Source organism: Lepidochelys kempii, chromosome 13, assembly GCF_965140265.1.
Source record: "Lepidochelys kempii isolate rLepKem1 chromosome 13, rLepKem1.hap2, whole genome shotgun sequence".
Taxonomy (NCBI): Eukaryota; Metazoa; Chordata; order Testudines; family Cheloniidae; genus Lepidochelys; species Lepidochelys kempii.
Window position 1 is genome coordinate 18,620,042 of NC_133268.1, and position 23,253 is coordinate 18,643,294.

Genomic DNA, 23,253 nt, shown 5'->3' on the forward strand with positions numbered 1-23,253 from the left:
AGGTTGGGGGGTTGTTTGAAGCTACCAGCAGACCAGGACACACCACCTCAAAGCGGCACCAAATCCAGCCAGAACAATAGATGCAAAACCTGTAGACATAGCTCCACAGCTCCGATGATCAACACACCCCGCCACAACTCACCTTTCAAGACGCAGGGGACCCACTCATGCCCTATCACAACGCACGGTGTACCTCATCCAGTGCACTGAATGCCCCAATAACAACTATGTGGGTGAAACCGGACAATCACTAGGTTCTTGAATGCATTTACACAGGAAAATGATAAAAGACAAAAAACACCATATCACCTATGGGTGAACGCTTTTCACAAAACGATCACTCTATATCTGACCTCTCAGTCCTCATCCTCAAAGGAAAACTGCACAACACCTTCAAAAGATGAGCCCGGGGGGTTAAATTCCTATAATTTTGCTAGACACTAAAAATCCTGGAATGAATAGACACACTGGATTTACTGTTTACTACAATCTGTAACCTACTTAAACTACCTCCCCAGCTTTTTTTTTTTTTTTTGCCTTTCCCTCCTATGACTGGAGAGGTGTTAATGGGCCATTTCACCTTGAATGCTCCCTTGAATATGTGTTAACTACTTATGCTAAATTGACAGGTTTCAGAGTAACAGCCGTGTTAGTCTGTATTCACAAAAAGAAAAGGAGGACTTGTGGCACCTTAGAGACTAACCAATTTATTTGAGCATAAGCTTTCGTGAGCTACAGCTGTAGCTCAGGAAAGCTTATGCTCAAATAAATTGGTTAGTCGCTAAGGTGCCACAAGTACTCCTTTTCTTTTTACTTAGGCTAAACAATCTGTTCCACCTTGTATTTAACTGCGACACTAAGTATCTTTCCCAGATCTGAAGAAGAGCTCTGTGTAAGCTCAAAAGCTTGCCTCTCTCACCAATAAAAGTTGGTCCAATAAAAGATATTACCTCACACACCTTGCCCTAAAGTATGCATTAAAAATTCATGTATTTGTTACCACCTGCAGCTACTACCCTTCCAGTTGGCTGGCCCATCAGAGCCAGTTACCTTCTACTTTAAAGCTCTTGGTGATATTGTAAAAGGAAGTGAGTAGGCAGTTTTATCTCTGGCAATCTCTCAAGTGTAAGTCATTCTCTCCTCGGTTTCTGGTTCCAAAACACTCTAGTTCCAAGCTTCTGTCTTGCAGGTAAATTGTTCAGACTTGCATGCCATTAGCAAAGGAGCAGAGTTGGCTGCTTTGATAACACATCCAGGATAACACATTGAGGCAGCTTGTTGTCTGAGTTTGTCTCTGTTTAGATATGTGCCAATTAACCTGACACTCTGGATGTTAGGACAATGTAATTCTGAGCCCACATTTTGAATTCAGATTTTTTTTCCTTAAATAAAAAAACCCAAACCCTAGTATTTAAAACCAATCAGACTTTAACCTCCTGCCAAATACCTGTTTATGCTGTGAACAAATAATTACTTTTCTACAAGGAAGAAAGTATTAATTAAGAGTATTCATCAGACTCCTATTCTGTGAGGTTTATCTGATGGAGGTGTCAGCCAGAGGTGAGAGATGGATTAGTACACAATCAAGGACTTTCCAAGTTAAATCTCCTCCTTGTGGTTAGCTGTTAATAATGAAGTTGTCACTAAAAGAAAGAATTTAATGGTTTTAATTGGGTTTAATTACTTGGAAACTCCTGGAAAATGGACCAGTTTGTTTGATTGCAATATATAAAAAAGTGAAGGTTGTAAAGAGCGAGCGAGAGAGAGAGAGAGGGATGGGCCACATGTTTGAACAAAGACAGGTTGTAAGAATCATTTATTTTTTGGCTATTGAGTTGCATGCCCTGATCAGAACGTGACGGATGGATGTGGCTTTCTCATCCATGAGTAACCAGCAGGGGTGTGCATGGGTTCTGTTATTTCTAGTGCAAGTAGGTGTGATTTTTTTGTATTGGGCTTTGTGCGGGGGGGTATCCTTCAATTTTTTCCATGGCAATTTTTTTTTTAAGTCCGGGGGGGGAGGGGGCATTTATAGAGCTAGACTAATGCTAGATGTAGTCTTCTCCAAGCCTTTCGGTTCCTAGATGGTAGAGCTATGATAAGATGGGGGTAAAATTTTCAAAAGTGCTTAAGTGACTTAGGAGTCAAGTCGCATTTCCAAGTGATTTAGGAGCCTAACTCTTATTGAAAGTCAATGGAACTTATTGAAAATGGGACTTAGTCACTTAAAAATTTCACTCCAGATATACAGTAATAAGTCACCAGGACCAGGTACTCCAGGTACTCGCTCAAGAGTTTTGAAAGAACTCAAATGTGAAATTGCAGAACTACTAACTGTAGTTTGTAACCTATCATTTCAATCAGCTTCTGTACCAAATGACTGGAGGATAGCTAACATGACACCAATTTTTAAAAAGGGCTTCAGATGTGATCCCAGCAATTACAGGCCAGTAAGCCTGACTTCAGTACCGGGCAAACTGGTTGAAACAATAGTAAGAATAAAATTGTCAGACACATAGAAGAACATAATTTTTGGGGAAGAATCAACATGTTTTTTGTACAGGGAAATCATGCCTCACCAATTCTTTGAGGGGGTCAACAAGCATGTGGACAACGAGGATCCAGTGGGTACAGTGTACATAGATTTTCAGAAAGCCTTTGACAAGGTCCCTCACCATAGGCCCTTAAGCATAGTGACCTGTCATGAGATAAGAGGGAAGGTTCCTCTCATGGATTGGCAACTGGTTAAAAGATAGGAAACAAAGGGTAGGAATAAAGGGTCAGTTTTCAGAGTGGAGAGAGGTAAATAGTGGTGTCCCCCAGGGGTCTGTACTGGGCCCAGTCCTATTCAACATATTCATAAATGATCTGGAAAAAGGGGTAAACTGTGAGGTGGCAAAATTTGCAGATGATACAAAACTACTCAAGATAGTTAAGTCCCAAGCAGACTGCGAAGAGCTACAAAAGGATCTCACCAAACTGGGTGTCTGGGCAACAAAATGGCAGATGCAATTCAATGTTGATATATGCAAAGTAATGCACACTGGAAAACATAATCCCAACTATACATATAAAATGATGGAGTCTAAATTAGCTGTTACCACTCAAGAAAGAGATCTGGGAGCCATTGTGGATAGTTCTCTGAAAACATCCACTTAGTGTTTGGAGGGGAGAGATAGCTCAGTGGTTTGAGCATTGGCCTGCTAAACCCAGGGTTGTGAGTTCAATCCTTGAGGGGACCATTAAGGGATCTGGGACAAAAACTGGGGATTGGTCCTGCTTTGAGCAGGGGTTTGGACTAGATGACCTCCTGAGGTCCCTTCCAATCCTGATATTCTATGAATGTGCAGCGGCAGTCAAAAAAACTAACAGAATGTTGGGAATTCTTAAGAAAGGGATAGATAATAAGACAGAAAATATCATATTGCCTCTGTATAAATCTCTGGTACACCCACATCTTGAATACTGCATGCAGATGTGGTCACCCCTTCTCAAAAAAGATATATTGGAATTGGAAAAGGTTCAGAAAAGGGCAACAGAAATTATTAGGGGTATGGAACGGCTGCCATATGAGGAGAGATTAGTAAAACTGGAACTTTTCAGCTTGGAAAAGAGACGACTAAGGTGGGGATGTGATAGAGGTCTACAAAATCATGACTGGTGTGGAGAAAGTAAATGAGGAACTTCTCATAACACAAGAACTAGGGGTCACCAAATGAAATTAATAGGCAGCAGATTTAAAACAAACAAAAGGAAGTATTTTTTTACACAATGCACAGTCAACCTGTGGAACTCCTTGTCAGAGGATGTTGTGAAGGCCAAGACTACAACAGGTTAAAAAAGGACTAAAGTTCATGGAGGATAGGTCCATCAGTGGCTATTAGCCAGGATGGGCAGGGATGGTGTCCCTAGCCTCTGTTTGCCAGAAGCTGGGAATGGGCAACAGGGTATGGATCACTTGATGATTACCTGTTCTGTTCATTCCCTCTGGGGCACCTGGCTTTGGTCACTGTCAGAAGACAGGATACTGGGCTTTGGTCTGACCCAGTATGACCGTCTTTATGATCTCTCATTATGCCGACCCCATGACCTTCTCCCATAAGCTAAAAGGGCCCGTGAAACACATACACATGTATAGATATTTGCTTTACCTGAACTCTGCAAAATTCAGGTTTATTAGCCATCCTGTGGAACCTGAATGAACAGCCCTAATAACCACTACCACTGTAAACTTTGCCAGGCAAAAGTAAATGCCAGACAGAAAAAAACCTTCCCTGATTTCTTTTATTCACAGCTACCTTTTTGTATATCCTGCTAATGTGATTTGGGAAGTAACAAAACAAACCCTGACAGGTTTCAGAGTAACAGCCGTGTTAGTCTGTATTTGCAAAAAGAAAAGGAGGACTTGTGGCACCTTAGAGACTAACCAATTTATTTGAGCATAAGCTTTCGTGAGCTACAGCTCACTTCATCGGATGCATACTGTGGAAAGTGTAAAAGATCTTTTTATATACACACAAAGCATGAAAAAATACCTCCTCCCACCCCACTCTCCTGCTGCTAATAGCTTATCTAAAGTAATCACTCTCCTTACAATGTGTATGATAATCAAGTTGGGCCATTTCCAGCACAAATCCAGGTTTTCTCACCCCCCCCACAAACCCACTCTCCTGCTGGTAATAGCTTATCTAAAGTGACCACTCTCCTTACAATGTGTATGATAATCAAGGTGGGCCATTTCCAGCATAAATCCAGGGTTTAACAAGAACATCTGAGGGGGGAGGGTAGGAAAAAACAAGGGGAAATAGGTTACCTTGCATAATGACTTAGCTACTCCCAGTCTCTATTCAAGCCTAAGTTAATTGTATCAAATTTGCAAATGAATTCCAATTCAACAGTTTCTCGCTGGAGTCTGGATTTGAAGGGGTTTTTTTTATTATCATACACATTGTAAGGAGAGTGGTCACTTTAGATAAGCTATTACCAGCAGGAGAGTGGCTTTGTGGGGGGGGGACGGGGTGGTGTGCGAAAACCTGGATTTGTGCTGGAAATGGCCCAACTTGATTATCATACACATTGTAAGGAGAGTGATCACTTTAGATAAGCTATTAGCAGCTGGAGAGTGGGGTGGGAGGAGGTATTTTTTCATGCTTTGTGTGTATATAAAAAGATCTTCTACACTTTCCACAGTATGCATCTGATGAAGTGAGCTGTAGCTCACGAAAGCTCATGCTCAAATAAATTGGTTAGTCTCTAAGGTGCCACAAGTCCTCCTTTTCTTTTTAAAACAAACCCTGCTAACATCATCCAGGGCACCTGACAGGTACCTAAATACCAGCAGTAAATCCCAAGGCAGCACTGAATTAAATAAGATGAGATGTTCTTTTTGATCTGTTTCATACAATTGACTTGGCTCCTAAAATCTTTTTCTACGGTGAATGTCTAATGGAAAGTTAGTACAGTACTAAAAATAGTAAGATTTTTTCAAATTCATTTTAACAGAGTTGCCCATAGTACAAGCCAATCTTTATGTCTGTATCTTGAAGCACTGCTGAAGTGCTTCTTGTGCGGATTTATTCCAGTCCAGCCTCTACTGCTTTTCTTCACGGAACTTAGAGTAAGAACAGCAAAGAACAATTTTGGGTAGAGATCGGCTTCGTTTTAAACACCGCTTTGTCACAGACAGTCCTGATGTCCCCACGAACGTTCCACAACCTGCAAGTTTGGCTTGCAAGGTATAAAATAAACATCTTCAAACATCTTTGGGGCTGAACTGACATTGTGATGTCTTGACACTGAGTTGCAATAGGATGATGCCGATGCCAATGCCAAGATATCACAACACCAGAACACAACATGGTGATGTGGTGACTTTGCCCGAAGAGGCAATGTTCTAAAGATCAATTGATTATTTGTATTACAGTAATGGCTAGAGGCCCTGACCAAATTCAGGGCTCCACTGCTAGATAGGTGTGCACACACACACAGGCCTTTACTAGACTAATACTTTCTAACTAACATAACTGCAAAGTCTTGGGTAGACAAGGCAAGCAGCCTTTAACATGTGCTAAGCTGATGGGGTTAGCTGGGGATAGGGCAGCCTAGACTTTAACTTGACCATCTTAGCATACATTACAGTATGCACTGCCTTGTCTACACTGCAATTTTTCAAACACGTTAGCTAACATTGTAACATCAAACCTTTAAATCCTAGTGTAGACAAGGCCACAGTGAAAGTCACTAACCACCCCAAGGAGCTTGCAGTCTAAACAGACAAGACTGTAAGGGTAGGAGGAAAAAGTAGCATTATTATCCCCGTTTTACAAATGGAGAACTGAGGCACAGAAAGACTTAGAGACCTAGTGACTTGCCCAAGGTCACAAAGGACATCTATGGCAGATCAGGGAACTGAATTCAGATCTCTTGCCTCTCAGTTCAGTGACTTATCCACTAGACCATACTGCCTCTCCTGAAGGTATCCTCCTTAGTCTGTCATCACTAACTGTAATACAGAGAATGTCCTATCGAACATTAGAAAATCACTGATTTCTGGTTGCAGTCCATTTACAGGTCTCTTACTGTTGGATCCCCCATTCACAGCTTATTCAGCATATGATGCAATTCAGGTGAGCCTTCAGAGGAACTGATCAGCTTGTCTGGCACAATTCTGCTGTGTTCTTTTCATATGGAGTTTTGCTGGCTGGAGACTGCTCGTCAGAATGTAAATAAAGCTGGTGCTTCCCTAAGACTTGCATCTGGCCCCAATGCTGTTTTGGTTATACACATTACTGCTCCGATTCTCTCATGTTGCATTATTTGTTTTCACTATGATCTTGACAACAAACATTGTGAAGGATCCATTCCTTGTAGGGCTTAAAAACTGGACCCTCCGATTAAAAAAAGTCCTGCATACCTTTTTTACATAAAGGAGAATCTTCAATATTGGTCAGCAGTAATGTGGAATCCTGCCTCTAGGCTCTGGCCACTGGAGGGCAAACCTGCTGGAATCCTGATTTCTCTTGCTTGGCTAGCAGCCTCCTCAGTCTTCTGTGCCATCCTCAGTATACCTCAAAGGTGATAATATGGATATTTTCACATTGTTCAAAAGCAAATTCTGAAAAGACTCCAAATTACTGATGTTCCTGGATTTGTGTTTGACAAATATTTCCCATTGGAGATAAAACAAGAAAATACACTGTGCAGTTATACTTTGCTGCCAGAGTAAGATATCTAAAGGGGCAATTATAGATCCAAAAATAAATCTGGAGCCTCGTATTCAAGAGGTGATTACATCTGCCTCCTATAAACTGTAGGGCAAAACCAAAGTGCATGCTCTCTTTTATCAGGCAGCTGGGTGCACTGAAATTCCCATTTGCTAAGTCTTCAATACCAGCATGCCTTTCTTCGTCGCCTTCAGACTGCAGTTTGTGGAGAGCATAGTAACCCTTGCTGGCCACACATTGAGGAATAATGTAGGATGCATTATAAAATATTAATTGCTTTCAGAATCCACCAAAGGCTCATTTCAGGGTACTATCGCCATGTTGTATCCCTATGTCTCTGTCCTGCACCATTTTAATTTGTTTCAAAATAATTTCCAAGTGCCAGATGCAGAGCCATGGACATGAGACCTCCTACCAGAAGACAGGTGTATTTAAGGTCAAGTGACTTGGGCCAGGAAATAAAGTTCAATCTCTTACCAGCGGACTTGTGTGTCACATGTTTATTGGAGGTATGACCAGAGATGGGTGAGAGCATCTTCTCAGCGGGCAAAACTGTTGAAGCTGCCAAGAGAAATCCCTCCTTCTCATCTTGGCAAAACTGAGGCCTGGTCTACACTAGGAGTTTAGGTCGAATTTAGCAGCGTTATCTCGATTTAACCCTGCACCCGTCCACACGACGAAGCCCTTTTTTTCGACTTAAAGGGCTCTTAAAATTGATTTCTTTACTCCACCCCCGACGAGGGGATTAGCGCTGAAATCGGCCTTGCCAGGTCGAATTTGGGGTACTGTGGATGCAATTCGACGGTATTGGCCTCTGGGAGCTATCCCAGCGTGCTCAGTTGTGACTGCTCTGGACAGCGCTCTCAACTCAGATGCACTGGCCACGTAGACAGAAAAAGGCCCACAAACTTTTTAATTTCATTTCCTGTTTGGCCAGCGAGGCGAGCTCACCTGCACAGGTCACCATGCAGAGCTCATCATCACAGGAGACCATGCAGTCCCAGAATTGCCAAAGAGCTCCAGCATGGACTGAATGGGAGGTACAGGATCTGATTGCTGTATGGGGAGATGAATCCGTGCTGGCAGAACTCCATTCGAAAAGACAAAATGCCAAAATATTTGAAAAAATCTCCAATGGCATGAAGGACAGAGGCTATAACAGGGACCAGCAGCAGTGCCGTGTGAAAATTAAGGAGCTCAGGCAAGCCTACCAAAAAACCAGAGAGGCAAATGGCCACTCCGGTTCAGAGCCCCAGGCATGCCGCTTCTATGATGAGCTTCTTGCCATTCTAGCGGGTGCAGCCACCACTACCCCAACCCTGTGCTTTGATTCTATCCAAGGACTGGCAGGCAACACGGAAGCGGGTTTTGGGGGTGAGGAAGATGATGAGGAGGAGGTGGTTGTAGATAGATCATAGCAAGGAAGTGGAGAAACCGGTTTCCCCAACAGCCAGGATCTGTTTCTCACCCTGGATCTGGAGCCAGTACCCCCCGAACCCACACAAGGTGGGCTCCCAGACCCTGAAGGCAGAGAAGGGACCTCTGGTGAGTGTACCTTTGTAAATATTATACATAGTTTAAAAGAAAGCGTGTTTAATGATTAATTTGCCCTGGCATTCGCGGCCAGTACAGCTACTGGAAAAGTCTGTTAACGTGTCTGGGGCTGGAGCGGAAATCCTCCAGGGACATCTCCATAAAGGTCTCCTGGATGTACTCCCAAAGCCTTTGAAAAAGGTTTCTGGGGAGGGCAGCCTTATTCCGTTCTCTTTGGTAGGACACTTTACCACGCCAGGCCAGTAGTATGTAGTAAGGAATCATTGAGGAACAAAGCATTGCAGCGTATGGTCCCAGTGTTTGCTGGCATTCAAACAACATCCGTTCTTTATCTCTGTGTTACCCTCAGGAGAGTGATATCATTCATGGTCACCTGGTTGAAACAGGGTGGTTTTAGTAAGTGGACATCCAGAGGTGCCCGTTCCTGCTGGGCTGTTTGCCTGTGGTTGCACAGAAATCTTCCCCGCTGTTAGCCAGGCAGTGGGGGGAGGGGTGAAGCCATCATCCCAGAGAATTGGGGGTGGGGGTGGGGGGGCGGGGTTAGTTGGGTTTCTGTTGCACGTGAACCCGGAAACCGCAGCCCCTCCTTTTAAATTGCCAACCCATTTTTAATGGGCAACCCAACAGCTACTTTGTATGGGAAATGAGGGCACTGCTGTTTGAAGCCATTCCCACATGTTATGAAGGTTAACAAAGCCAAAAGACTGTGGCTTACCATGGCTGCCTGCAAGCCAAATTCTGCTGCCCGGCCCTGCGTGAGTGATCTCTCACACCAAACCGGCATACCCTCAATAAGAGGCAAAATGCGACCTTGTAATGAAAGCACATGTGCTATGTAATGTTAACAGCGAGGTTTACCGTGAAAGAGTGTACCCATTGTTCTATAAAATGTGTCTTTTTAACTACCACTCTCCTTTTTTTTTTCCTCCACCAGCTGGATATGTTTCTCCTTCCCAGAGACTAGTGAAGATTAGAAGGAGAAAAAAAAGCACTCATGATGAAATGTTCTCTGACCTCATGCTGTCCTCCCACACTGACAGAGCACAGCAAAATATGTGGAGGCAAACAATCTCAGAGTACAGGAAAACACAATATGACTGCGAGGAGAGGTAGTGGGCTGAAGATGGTAGGTGGCGTCAGCTTGCTGAAAGAAGGCAGGAGTCAATACTCAGGCTGCTGGAGGATCAAACTCATATGCTCCAGTGTATGGTTGAGCTGCAGGAAAGATAGCAGGAGAACAGACCGCCGCTACAGCCCCTGTGTAACCAACCGCCCTCCTCCCCAAGTTCCATAGCCTCCTCACCCACACACCCAAGAATGCGGTATGGGGGCCTCCGGCCACCCAGCCTCTCCACCCCAGAGGATTGCTCAAGCAACAGAAGGCTGGCATTCAATAAGTTTTAAAGTGCTGTGTGGCCTTACCCTTCCCTCCTCCACCACCCCTCCCGGGCTACCCTGGCAGTTATCCCCCTATTTGTGTGATGAATAAATAAAGAATGCATGAATATGAAGCAACAATGACTTTAGTGCCTCTGCAAGCAGTGATCGAAGGGGGGAGGGGAGGGTGCTTAGCTTACAGGAAAGTAGAGTGAAACCGGGGCGGGGGGGCGGTGTTCCACCAAGAAGAGACAAACAGAACTTTCATACCGTAGCCTGGCCAGTCATGAAACTGGTTTTCAAAACTTCTCTGATACGCACCACACCCTTCTGTACTCTTCTAACCACCCTGGTGTCTGGCTGCATGTAATCAGAGGCCAGGCAATTTGCCTCAAACTCCCACCCCGCCATAAACGTCTCCCCCTTACTCTCACAGATATTGTGGAGCACACAGCAAGCAGTAATAACAATGGGAATATTGGTTTCGCTGAGGTCTAACCGAGTCAGTAAACTGCGCCAGCGCACTTTTAAACATCCAAATGCACATTCTACCACCAGTCTGCACTTGCTCAGCCTATAGTTGAACAGCTCCTGACTACTCTCCAGGGTGCCTGTGTATGGCTTCATAAGCCATGGCATTAAGGGGTAGGCTGGGTCCCCAAGGATAACTATAGGCATTTCAACATTCCCAACAGTAATTTTCTGGTCTGGAAAGTAAGTCCCTTGCTGCAGCTTTTGAAACAGACCAGAGTTCCTGAAGATGCGAGCGTCATGTACCTTTCCCCGCCATCCCACATTGATGCTGGTGAAACATCCCTTGTGATCCACCACTGCTTGCAGCACCATTGAAAAGTACCCCTTGTGGTTTATGCACTCGCTGCCTTGGTGCTCCGGTGCCAAGATAGGGATATGGGTTCCGTCTATTGCCCCACCACAGTTAGGGAATCCCATTGCAGCAAAGCCATCCACTATGATCTGCACATTTCCCAGAGTCACTACCCTTGATATCAGCAGCTCAGTAATAGCGTTGGCTACTTGCATCACAGCAGCCCCCATAGATTTGCCCACTCCAAATTGATTCCCGACTGACCAGTAGCTGTCTGGCGTTGCAAGCTTCCACAGGGCTATCACAGCTTGCTTCTGAACTGTGAGGGCTGCTCTCATCTTGGTATTCTTGTGCTTCAGGGCAGGGGAAAGCAAGTCACAAAGTTCCATGAAAGTGCCCTTACGAAAGTTTTGCAGCCACTGGAAATCGTCCCAGACCCGCAACACTATGCGGTCCCACCACTCTGTGCTTGTTTCCCGGGCCCAGAATTGGCGTTCCATGCCATAAACCTGCCCATTTGACACCATGATGTGCACATTGCAGGGGCCCGTACTTTGTGAGAAATCTTTGTCCATGTCCTCATCACTCTCGTCACTACACTGCAGTCGCCTGCTCCTCGCCTGGTTTCGCTTTTCTTGCAGGTTATAGTCCTGCATATCCTGCTGGATAACGCACGGAGTGTTTATAGTGCTCATAATTGCCGCAGTGATCTGAGCGGGCTCCATGTTCCCAGTGCTATGGTGTCTGCGCTGAAAAAAGGTGTGAAACGATTGTCTGCCGTTGCTCTGACGGAGGGAGGGGCGACTGACAACATGGTTTATAGGGTTGGCTTACAGGGAATTAAAATCAACAAAGGGGGTGGCTTTGCATCAAGGAGAAACAGAATGGCACCCTCAAGGATAGAACTCAAAACCCTGGGTTTAGCAGGCCGTTGATTTCACAGAGGGAGGGAGGAGAAAATGAATACAAAACAAATCTGGTCTATTTCTTGTTTTGATCCACTTCATCTATCTTTATACATCTTGCTGGCAGAAGACGGTGCAGTATGACTGCTGGCCATCATCGTCTCCTGGCTGCTCATTAAAACACAGTGCAGTAGGACTGCCGGCAGGACTGAATCGCCATGAGACAAAACTTAAAAGGGTAATGACCTGGCTGAGTCATTCCCATGTTTGCCCAGGCGCCCGACCTCACCGAGGTCGTTTAAAAGAACACTCTGGAGTACGTCAACGATGGCTACCAGTCATACTGCACTGTCTGCCGCAAAAGGCAATGAATGGCTGCTGTATAGCAATGCAGTACCGTGTCTGCCAACACCCAGGAGACATACAGTGACGGTGAGCTGAGCAGGCTCCATGCTTGCCTTGGTTTGGTGTCCACTCGGGTAACCCAGGAAAAAAGGCGCGAAACAATTGTCTGCTGTTGCTTTCATGGAGGGAGCGAGGAAGGGAAAGGGGAGCCTGACGATATGTACCCAGAACCACCCGCGACAATGATTTTGCCCCATCAGGCATTGGGATTTCTACCCAGAATTCAAATGGGCGGCGGAAACTGCGGGAACAGTGGGATAGCTACCGACAGTGCAACGCTCCGGAAGTCAACGGTTGCCTCGGTACTGTGGATACACTCCACAGACTAAATGCTGGATAAATGGACTAAGACCATTTCTGTGGGGACACACACAATCATCTGTATAAAAACGCTTTCTATAAATTCGACGTAACTTCGTAGTGTAGACATAGCCAAAGTGAAACCTCTTTTTTCCTTGTGTGTGTGTGTGTGTGTGCACGCATGGCAGTGGTGAAACCAAAAGGCAGTTTCTTTAGATGAAAAACTCTTTTTTGCTCTTTTGTTATCCAAGCAGCAGATTTAATTTGGACACGTGGAGGTCAGATTGAAAATGGCAGTATCGTGCTATCCATCCTGTGTCACTTTTCACACAGCAGCAGTATGTTAAGTCCAGTGCAGCACTACATGTTAGGTATTAATCGCATTTATTACAGTAGCACCTGAGGGCCAACCAAGAATAGGGTCCCATTGTGCTAGGTGCTGTACAGACACTGAGTAGTAGATGGTCCCTGCCCCGTAGAGCTTTCCATCTAAATAGACAAGACGGACACAGGGTAGGGAAAGGGACAGAACACACGGGCAGGTGCGGAGCGAAGATGAGGCAAAGAGACAGTGGAGGAGGGAGAGGGCGAAGATGGGAGCAAACGGTCACTCAGCACAGGGCAGAAAAACTCCAGCCAAAATGATGGAAAGTTCTCTGAATGTCCAGAGGTCCCTGCTTGTGCTGCTTCTGGTCCTTCTGTCTGGCTCCTCTCCTGCAGTTTTCCCCACAGGCCACATTGTGGGAGTGGCATGGGAAGACACCCTCTGGTTCCTTGTACCCACAGATTGGAAGGGTCTCCCCAACCCAGATCTGGATCCAGGACATGCTTGGGGGAGGATGGGCCCCAGCTGGACTCCATTTTGCCCCCTGCTCCCCAGTGGAGCAGTCCCTTCTTTGACTGCTTCTGGTCCCACTGGCTGGAGTCTTACATAAGAGAATCCTATCTTTATAAGCGGGTACCTGTCCAGATATAGTTGGGGACAATGCCTTGAAGCTGTTCTACTTTTTATCAGAAGATGGATAAAGTTCATTCATTGAGCAGATAGAGCAAAAGCGGATGGACTACTGGGCCTGTCAACAATAGCCCCAAATATGTTCCTGCTTTAAATGTGCAGCTTATGACACGGCGACAAGAATTTCATGGTAATTCAAAGGATCTCTGAGCAAAACCCCAGGAGTCTATTGATCAGAAAAGAATCTATCCTCAGAACTGCAGAGGCAAATGGCTCTTAAGCGCGATAGGAAATAATTCCTGTTATTAAGGTATATGAACGGCTTATGCCCACAGGTTTTGTCAGTCTACAATTTATTTCTCATCACCCTCCCTTCTCCCTCATCAGGAATGTAAAATAATTCTCATCCAAATCCCCGCACAAAGAAAAGGGCCACATTTTCTCAAGCAAGCCCCTAAAGGTCACATGCAAAACAGTGTGCACCTGGATGGAGACAGGTAATAATGGACACCAAACATTTACAACAGGTGTATTACATATAGAATTACCTGTTTGTGCCTGCATTTTACCTGAGGAAGTTAAGGTTTTTAGTACCTGCCCCTAAAATATCAGAAGAAAACAAAATGTCATGATTTAGAGATGCTCAGGAGCAGGCAGGGCCAGCCCTAGCCATTTGGGTGCCCTACGCACACACACACCCCCGGCCTCCTCCCAGGGTCTCGGAGGCAGGAGCTGTGGGGGGGACTTCTGGGGGCCCCACAGGCCCAGAGTCGCCCAAGGGATTAGTGTGGGGCCAGGCCCAGCCATGTCGATTGGGGGAAGGGATCCCCCCGGCAGTCACCGGCAGTGGTGGGAAGTGGAGCAGCCTGGCCCCAGCCACCTCTACTCTGCCAGCTCCCAGCCGCGTCAGTCCGCTTTCCACCGTCAGTGAGTGCGGGGAGGTTGGGGAAAGGATGCCTGCTGCACTCCCTGGCGGCGGGAAGCGGAGCGATGCAGCCCCAGCCCGCTCCGCTTCCCTTGCCCCGGCCCCAGCCGTTTCGCTCTGGGATAGCGGGGGGGTAGGGAAAGGTTCCCCCGCCCCCTCACGGCAGCGGGAAGCAGAGTGCTGTGGCTCCAGTCAGCTCTACTCCACCAGCTCTCAGGGCGCGGGACTCCACTTCCTGCCACCGGATGGGGGGGAACCTTTATCAAGGTGCCCCAAATTTCATGGTGCCCTACGCAGCTGCGTATGCCTAAGGACAGCCCTGGGAGCAGGCCTCCTTAGCTAGCACTGGTTTGACAATCAAGCACCATTTGTGAAATGTATTTTATGATAGAAATAATCCTTTAATACTCCTGGATGCCACATGTGCACTCTGCTTGGAAAATCCCTGGTTTACGTAAACTCTTCAACAAGAGATTAAATCTATAAAAGTTCTTCAGAATGTCTCCTGTGCCCATTTTTCAAACTGTCATGGGTCTGTCTTCCCTGTTTTGTATTCCTGCCTCCCATCAGCAGAAATTATTAATGTAGAAGTTTGCTCCCGAAATACACATTAGAAAATAATTGAATCACTGCGATTATTTATCCTTATATAGTCTGCCCTCCCCCCAATAATGAACTAATAATTGATACAATGACATGTCTAAAATAACAGACTCCTTATTACCTGAAATGACTGAATGCTTTTCTTATTTAACTTTAAAAGGGCATTAAATACAAAGTTTAGCCTCCAGTGGGTAAAAAAAACTCTTCAACTTCCTCAGAAAATCCTTCCCAAATTGTATTCATCTTGACTTAATCCAGGATCTACTGAGTGAATTAGGTTGTATTTGTTTTGAAAATCTATTTTATAGAGTTCCAGGGACTCTGTTTTCCTTAGGAAGGGCTGATTCTGCCTTTTTGACCAGGATGCCTGCTAGCAGGCTCTAGCCTAGGTCTCTGCAGGTTGTTAATGTCGCGAGGTACCCAGCACATGTGACTAACAAAATGAAAATAAACACAGCTGAGCCAGGGAGAAATTGGAAGGTTTTCTCATTAAAGAAATAAAATAAACAGATGTCCTTAAGCACTTTGGCTCATGTTTGTCAAAGGAACGGAAAACTCTTAGATGTTTGAACAGCAGCAGTGATATAGGGCCACATCTCAAGCAAAAGAAGACGAATGTGGGGGGAGCCCTTGGCACTTTGAATTAACTAATAGTCCTCAAGGGAGAGTGCTTTTGATTTGAACCTTAGCAACTTCTACAAATAGTTTTTAACTGCTAAGTAATAAAATGGCTTTTTATTCCTTCTCAGTTTGTAAAGTAGTAAAGGACAGATCCAGCCATTAGAACCATGAATCACCATCAGATTTGATTAAATCCCTATGGTGTTTCAATTGGATAGTAGCTTTGGGGGCCTGTCTGAGCACATGGCAATGCACAGCACATTAGGCATAAAAGTGAAGGCAGAAAGAAAATCAGGGCTGGGATTTTGAAAGGGCCTTGTGTGCAACTGGTCGGAAGTTCTTTAATGAAATATTTTTTGTCTGAAAATGCCAATTCCCTTTTGTCAGGAAGGTTTCTTAGGTCCAGGATGGAATTTCTGGACAAAACAAGAGACACCCACCCACCCCAGGATAGCCAATAGCCCAGTGGCTAGGGTACTCACATGGGATGTGGGAGGACACCCACGTTAAACTCTTGCTCCAAATCAGGCAGAGCAGGAATCTAAACACGGGTCTCCCACATCCCAGATGAATGGATTACTTGCTACTCTGGGGGAGGTCTCTCTCCCTTGTTTTTCTGTGAAAAATTTTAAAAGATCTCAAGCTTGTCCCAATATGAAACCAAATGTCAAAACCTGGAAATTCTCTGTGAAACAGAATTTGTGTTTTCTGGCCAGACTTAGTCATGAGAGAGCTAGGCATCTAATTCCCATGGAAAGTCAATGGAATTGGGCACCTAATTCCCCAAGGTCCCACTGAAAATTCCTTAAAGCTGGTGTTGGAGTATAAATCTCAAAAGTCAATCAAGCACACAAGAGACTAGGAAAACCCAGAAATATACTGTAAGGGGTGTTGAAACTCTGGTTCAGGTTCTCCCTCAGACTTGAACCTGTCACTAATGAGGTTACACAGAGCAGAGACTATGTGGATACAGAGGATTATTCCCCACAGTATATTTCCCTAGTGCTTTTCCCAGGCTAGTTTTAAAGTGTCCCAGTGACGGAGCTTTCACCACTTTCCTCAGAAAGTTTATTCCACAGTCGAATAATGCTCACCAGGAAGACACTTTTCCTTTCAGAGTGCTGGAATTCTCCGTTTGTGCAGTGTTCCTAAGCGAAGCTGTACCAAACATGCATAGTTAAGCTGCAAACCACTTAGTTTCAGGGTTTTATTTTAACTGGAAATCTGGCCACGTTTATCAAGATGTGATGAATCTATGCTCAGTTTTGGGCAAACTTGAGCCAATGTATAGTTTTGGGTGGAAGCTATATAAAACTCAGTAGGTTTAACCTCACTTCAACTTGAACCTGGTGATTCCAGATGAATTTCACTGTGAAATACAGGGATCATTGTTTGAACCAAAAACACAGAGCAAGACAGCCAACCTTGCCTGTGTTATCTCATAAGATTAGCTGAAATGGATTCATTTCCGCAAAACACAAGTTTGACAGATTGACATTTTCCAATGGAAAAACATTCAATTAGAAAATTTCCAACCAGCTTTAGTATGTGCAGTGGTACAGATTACACCTGCTTAAAACTGGGGTAAATTCCACTGTGCTTTCCTTGCCTACCATATGCTTTGTACTGCTGGCTGCTGGCCACTGATGGCTGAAATTCAGATAAATCCCCCAGACAGATAAGACCTGTGATGGTATAGTATAAGAAAGATAGCTAATTTTAAATTCTCACATTCTAAAGAAACTCACATCCAGAAAATGAGTGTAAGAGCATAACTGTTTCTAAGTTTTTTTGTTTAAAAATTAGACACAATGTGCTCTGTTATGCATTTGCAATGGTGTCTGTTAAAATCCAGTCAATAGGAGATGCTGACTAATTCCAGAAGGCGATGTGTATCTTACGTTCAAATTTACAGATCAAAACCCCTTGTCGACAATATTAAAGGGTTGATGAAGATCCACCAAAATTCCATGTTCTGGTAGCAATGTCAGCTGTTTTTTGACATTTTCAGTTTTGTAATTCAGTGCTAAAACTAAATCCATTCCATTTCCCCCCAAGACTTGTTATATGGAAGGAGTAATTATAATACTAGATGTAGTTCACTAGTCACTACTAGATGTAGTTCACTAGTCACTTCTTTTATTATAGTAGCACTCAGAGACCCCACCTAAGATTAGGGCACCATTGTGCTAGGCACTATACTAGCAGAGTAGGAGACATTACCTGCCCTGAAGAACTTAGTCTAAATATACAAAACAGAAAAAGTGTGGGAGTAAGGAAGTATTATTATCCCCTACTTAACATACCAGCAGCTGGGGAAAAAAAAAAAACTTTAGTGTCTCTCTTTTTCTCTTTACCATTCATTAAAAAAGTGTTAGAGTGAACTATCAAATAATTGTGTTTCACTGCTACTGGGAAGGAATGCAGAAAAGACCCCTAACAACTGGAACGTGCAAATTAAAAAATCTGTTGACAATTAAGGTTATAGAAGCTATGAAGAATGGGTTTAGAAATTTCCCAAAATTTGGGCATAGGAAGAGGAGAATAGGTTGATGAATTCTCCTGACAAGAGTATTTGCTATTTCCTTTACCAAGTATTAAATTAACAGCACGTAAAGAGGCACTTTTCTGCCCTGCATCTGGTTATTTCAAACCAAAACTTGGAACGAGAGGCCAAACCTGGTAACGTACCATCCTCCTGTCGGAGACCTCTGCACTAAATTCAGCTAAAGCTCTAGTAACATTGCAATTGGTTTTAACTCACTTATTTCCCCTTGTGTTTTCCTCAGAGGCCAGTACTTCGGTGTTCAGTTCTTTACAGACCTAATAAAGAGTGCAATCATCCTTTCGATTGCATGGAAGCTCTCTTTAATATGTGCATGAAGGGATTATATTAAGGGTGTATATTAAGCCATAAAAATGAACTGCTATGTCTATTGAGCATTCTAGTCTCACAACAAATACTCTACACCCATACTGTAAGCGGAAGCCTGTGGAACAGGTTTCTAAACTCTACTGAACACAATATTCAGGGTTAATTGGATATAGCGGTGGAACCTTGTTTTGCTCTGCATCCAGGGGCCTCCTGCTGAGAGGCAAGGGGGTGGAGAAATTTTCTCCCCCTTGCCAGCTTCTCTACCACATTCAGATAGATCAAAAACTCACTTTACCTGCTCATGGAAGATATTTTGTTATTTTGATAGCTATTCCACTTCACAATGGGAACAGCAATGGCACATCCCCTTAATCACAAGCATGGCAACTGAGGACCAACCTCTGTCCTGACAGGCTCAGCTGGGAATTGTACCCTCAGCATATAAGGCTATCTTTTGACTTCCAGGATGACATGCTGACCCCTCACAATACAGACACAACTCATAGGTTTCCATTGTACTGCAAGTCTCACCTTTTCTACAGCCCTCTCTCTAAGGCATAGGAAGCACTTCTTTTAAAAACTTTATCCCACCTGTTGACATTTGTTTGTGAAAAAATACCGGGAAAGAAAAGAAAGGGAGACTTGGAGCTCACAGGCCACTTTTGATTTCCAACAGAGGGGATATGTTGCATGGACTGCATGGGAAACCCATTAAGATTAAATATCAGGAGGCTGTATAGTCTGCTGCCCAGAGCAGAGGACTGAGGCTGGGAGATAAGTACAAGCAGAAGTCCAGGCTCAGCCATTAACATGCTGTTTAACCATGGGCAAGTGATCAGTCCACCCTGTGCTGCAATTATGATTATTATTTATTGGTGCTCCTTGCTCAGTGCTTTCCAAACACTTCCAGAGGACAGTCTCTGCTCCAAGGAGCTCATTAGCTAAGGAATGGCCTGGCTTTGAGTGGGATGTTCCCGCCTTATAGTTGTGACTTGGAGAAAATAACTAGGAGCTCCAGCACTAGACGTGGTCAGAAAATTTCAACCAAAACAAAGTTTTGATGAAACCTGAAAAATACTGTGAATTTTTAATTATTTATTTTGCAAAAGAGGTTTTGATCAGCTCTACCCTACTAGTATTGTCAGTGAGGTACTGCTGGTAGAAGTGTGCGCTTTTGGAGGTGAGAGACCCAGGGTTCTAATCCCAGCTGCCCCAGTAAAAGAGGGAGATTTAATTAGTAATGTGTCTGTCTAATTAGAGGCATGTGTATCTTTAATATCAATTATGGATAAAGAGAATATATTTTAGGCCTGGATATCTGAGATTAATACTTTCTGTATTATTCAGGTATGAAATTTTGGAGCTCTATTCAACTCTGACTTGGCTGCTTCTCTCATATTTGTGAATTCAACTTGCTTAAACACTTCTGGATTGGGTTTATTATTTAATGGTTCCCATGACAGAAGTTTGGTGTGTGTTCCATTTCCCTTTTGACTTAAATTGATTTTGGATCAGGCTCTATTTCAATATGGGTCTTTAGATCAAAACCTTGGTTTATCATCGTTTTAGTTTGGAGCCATTTTCCTTATAGAAAAGTTCTATGGAATTCAATAGAGATGAAACCGGTAGGATCTGTTGAAATTCAATGGGGTTCTATAAAAGTTATTCAAAAAATCTTTTAGAACTTAATAACAAAGGAGAGCCTTTCTAACGATATTTTTAACCACCCCTTCAAATTCTATAATTCTCTATTCTACAGAATGCTTAAGAACTACCCTATGGAAAGGTTCTCACTTTATTTTCCATAGAGCTTTTTCATACTGGACAGCCATGTGTGTTTTCGTTTTCCTATTTTCTCCTCTCAATCCCTTATGCAAGTAGGTTTTCAAAAGTGCTCAGGATTAGCCTACCTCTGCTTCCATTGAAGTGAAAGGTAAGATTCCCACTGAAATCAACATGAGTTTTACCACTGAAGTCAATGGGAATAGTTATGTCCATGGTAAGTGCTTTTGAAAATCTTAGCCTAAAGTTCACTTTCTCGGTTCTCCCTAACCTTCGCATATGCTCTTTCAGAATACGCAGCCTATGTTCACACAGCCTCAGTTACAGCTCCCTGATCCAGAGACCAGTCTATGTTGGCCCCAGTGCGGTAGGCTCCAAGTCATCTAATCTTAGTAGAGGATCTGTACAGTGTAACTGAGCTCAACCACCACCATTGAATTACCTTGCCCCGACATACTTCCTGTACCCAGGATGGCTAGCACAGGAGCTGACTTTGCACCAGCATGGAGTTGCCCTCCATTAGGGAAACTCTCCATCAGCCGTTTACCACCAAAACTCAATCCTCAGTATGATTGCACAAGTTTATTTTTCTCTATCTTGCCTGTTCCTTTTCTATTTTTTGCATGCAGCCAGGTGAGAACTTACACAATGTCTGCTGCAAATTGTCTCATTCATTACATTCAGTGGGAAAAGAAACTATTCCAATTACCTGGTACAACATAGGCCTGAAAAATCCCTGTTCGGAAATCTGTGCTTGATTTTCAGAAGGTGCTGCTAGAAGTGTTAGTGGCATTCCAAATGCTGCAGTGGATTTCTGCACCACGAACACCATTTTATATCCTTTACAAGTGTGCACATCTAACAGCGGACAATAAATCTATCTCACTAATTACACATCCAGGTTGTTATAACCATCATAAATCAAGTACAGCTGGTAAAGCCATAAAATGATGTCAAATCATATTTCTAGTTTCTAAAGAGAAATAGGATTATTTGCCAGTCTCTCAATGAAGCTGCAACGTTAAAAGTCATATGCAGAAACAGTTGTCAGATAGGTTATCCACCTTTAATTAGGTAATGATATTGTCTTTTTCTCTCTCCTCATTTAAAAATGCTTGACATTATGTAAGTCAGTCATTTGAACAAGAATTTATAATAGGAAAACTCCCATACAAATAAATGAGGCATAAGTACTATTATTATTAAGTACCTGCTGTTTCAGAATTCCTTAGCAGCTAAGTTCAGTATATTTGAAAGCTTCCTCTATTAATTACAGATAGGGTTTGCTAAATAAATGCCGTCATCAGCTTAAACACCAGATGGTATTTATGTACCCGGAAGATGTTGACTGGGGGGTAGTAGGCCCTAAGCACTTTTGAGAATCCTACTATGTGCCTAAATACCTTTAAAAAAATCTAGCCTTAAGTGGCCATCTGAGCTCATTAGTGGGAAGATGCAATGCTACACTTGGAAGGAACTTGGGTTAATCAATATAAAAAGTCTCTTAAAAAAAAGAAATCATTTGTCTGAGATTCTTATGAAAACAATAGACAAGCAGAAAATATTACTGTGTGCAGGCTAGAGTTACTATTTTCTGGCTGCTGGATAAGTTATTTCTCCTAGGAGAAAGGCCTTGAAAGAACAACAGCTCAGTGTCCTATCTAGCAGCAAATGAACAATGCAAGCTTTTGAAGAAGAAGGGCTACATACAATATGACGGGAAACTAAATTAAATTTTCACATGTTTGAGGGAAATATCACTGGACTTATTTATAACAAAATCTGTCTGAACAAAACGGGCAGCATCTGTTAGAAAAGCTGCCTTATTAACTGCCCCCACAATTCCCAATGCAATTTTGCGTGACAGACAATAATGTTAAAAAAATATGATTTAAATTTTACCTTCCCGTATCTGGATGCAAAGGTTCCCGTGAGTAAGGAGTGAAAAATAATTATCGTCTCATCCAAATCCCACACAAACACCCGCTGTGGTGAAAGACAAAGGGGAGGGAAAGAGACAAATACATTCACACGTTAAGCATTTTCAGGAGTGAATTTAATTAGAAAAAAATATTATGCGGCTACATATTTTTTAAGGTAACAAAATCACTTTAAGCATTGATCATAGCTGCCTTTTTAAGGTTGGTAAAAAAAACAAACAAAAAACCCCAAACTCTGCTCTCCGATTCCATATCTGGTCTGACAATCTGCTATCCCAATATGCATAGAAATCCCAGGAGGATATTATGTCAGGAGAGCAAAATAACAGACTCCAATGCTGCCTTAAAAGCCAGAGTACCGAATTTTGCCTATGACGATTATACTGAGACAACAATCATTTTTCTTTTAAAACTACATCAGCCGTGGTGGCGAGGTCTCAAACATCTTGCCTATGTTTTGGCTCATACCACTCTCTGGTCTAACAGTGGATTATTTGCAAATCAATGTAGCAATTTCTCTTGGCTGGATTTATGATCAGAAAAGGAATTAATATTGTTACCTCAATCTCATTGTCAACTGTAGGGGAAGGATCGTTGCTTCTTTTTGATCGGCCTCGTAACTTTCCATCAGACCCTCTGTGTTGCCTGTCTGTTTCTGTATCTTTTACTGGTGTGGTTGCATATTCCCCTATTGAGAGAAAAAGGGATCTCGCTGAAAGCCTAAATTTTGCAGTGTATTTCTTTTCACATGTGTTTCTTGCGATACTTTTATGTTATCCAAGAAGTATCTTTTAGCAAAGGCGTGACAACTGCTTTGGTATTTGGTACTTAGTTATTGCACAAGCCTCTTAAAAAAAAAAAAAGTTTGTTCCAAAGGTTAGTGTTTGAGTGGGTCAAACAATAGAAACATTTCACAAACATTTAAGAAAATATATTTTAAAGTTTAAAAAAAAAAAACCAAC

General features: G+C 43.3%; 1 protein-coding gene across 8 annotated transcripts in view; it reads right to left on the bottom strand.

Annotated features, from left to right (window-relative positions):
• EYA2 (EYA transcriptional coactivator and phosphatase 2) overlaps positions 1-23,253 on the bottom strand; it is a 157,709-nt gene that overhangs the window by 34,170 nt on the left and 100,286 nt on the right. For all 8 annotated transcript variants that reach the window (XM_073309539.1, XM_073309535.1, XM_073309537.1 and 5 more), the window contains 2 exons: positions 22,852-22,979; positions 22,254-22,337 (listed from right to left, as the gene is read on the bottom strand). In XM_073309539.1, coding sequence (XP_073165640.1) covers positions 22,254-22,337; positions 22,852-22,979 — 212 coding nt within the window. The remainder of the gene's footprint in view (positions 1-22,253; positions 22,338-22,851; positions 22,980-23,253) is intronic.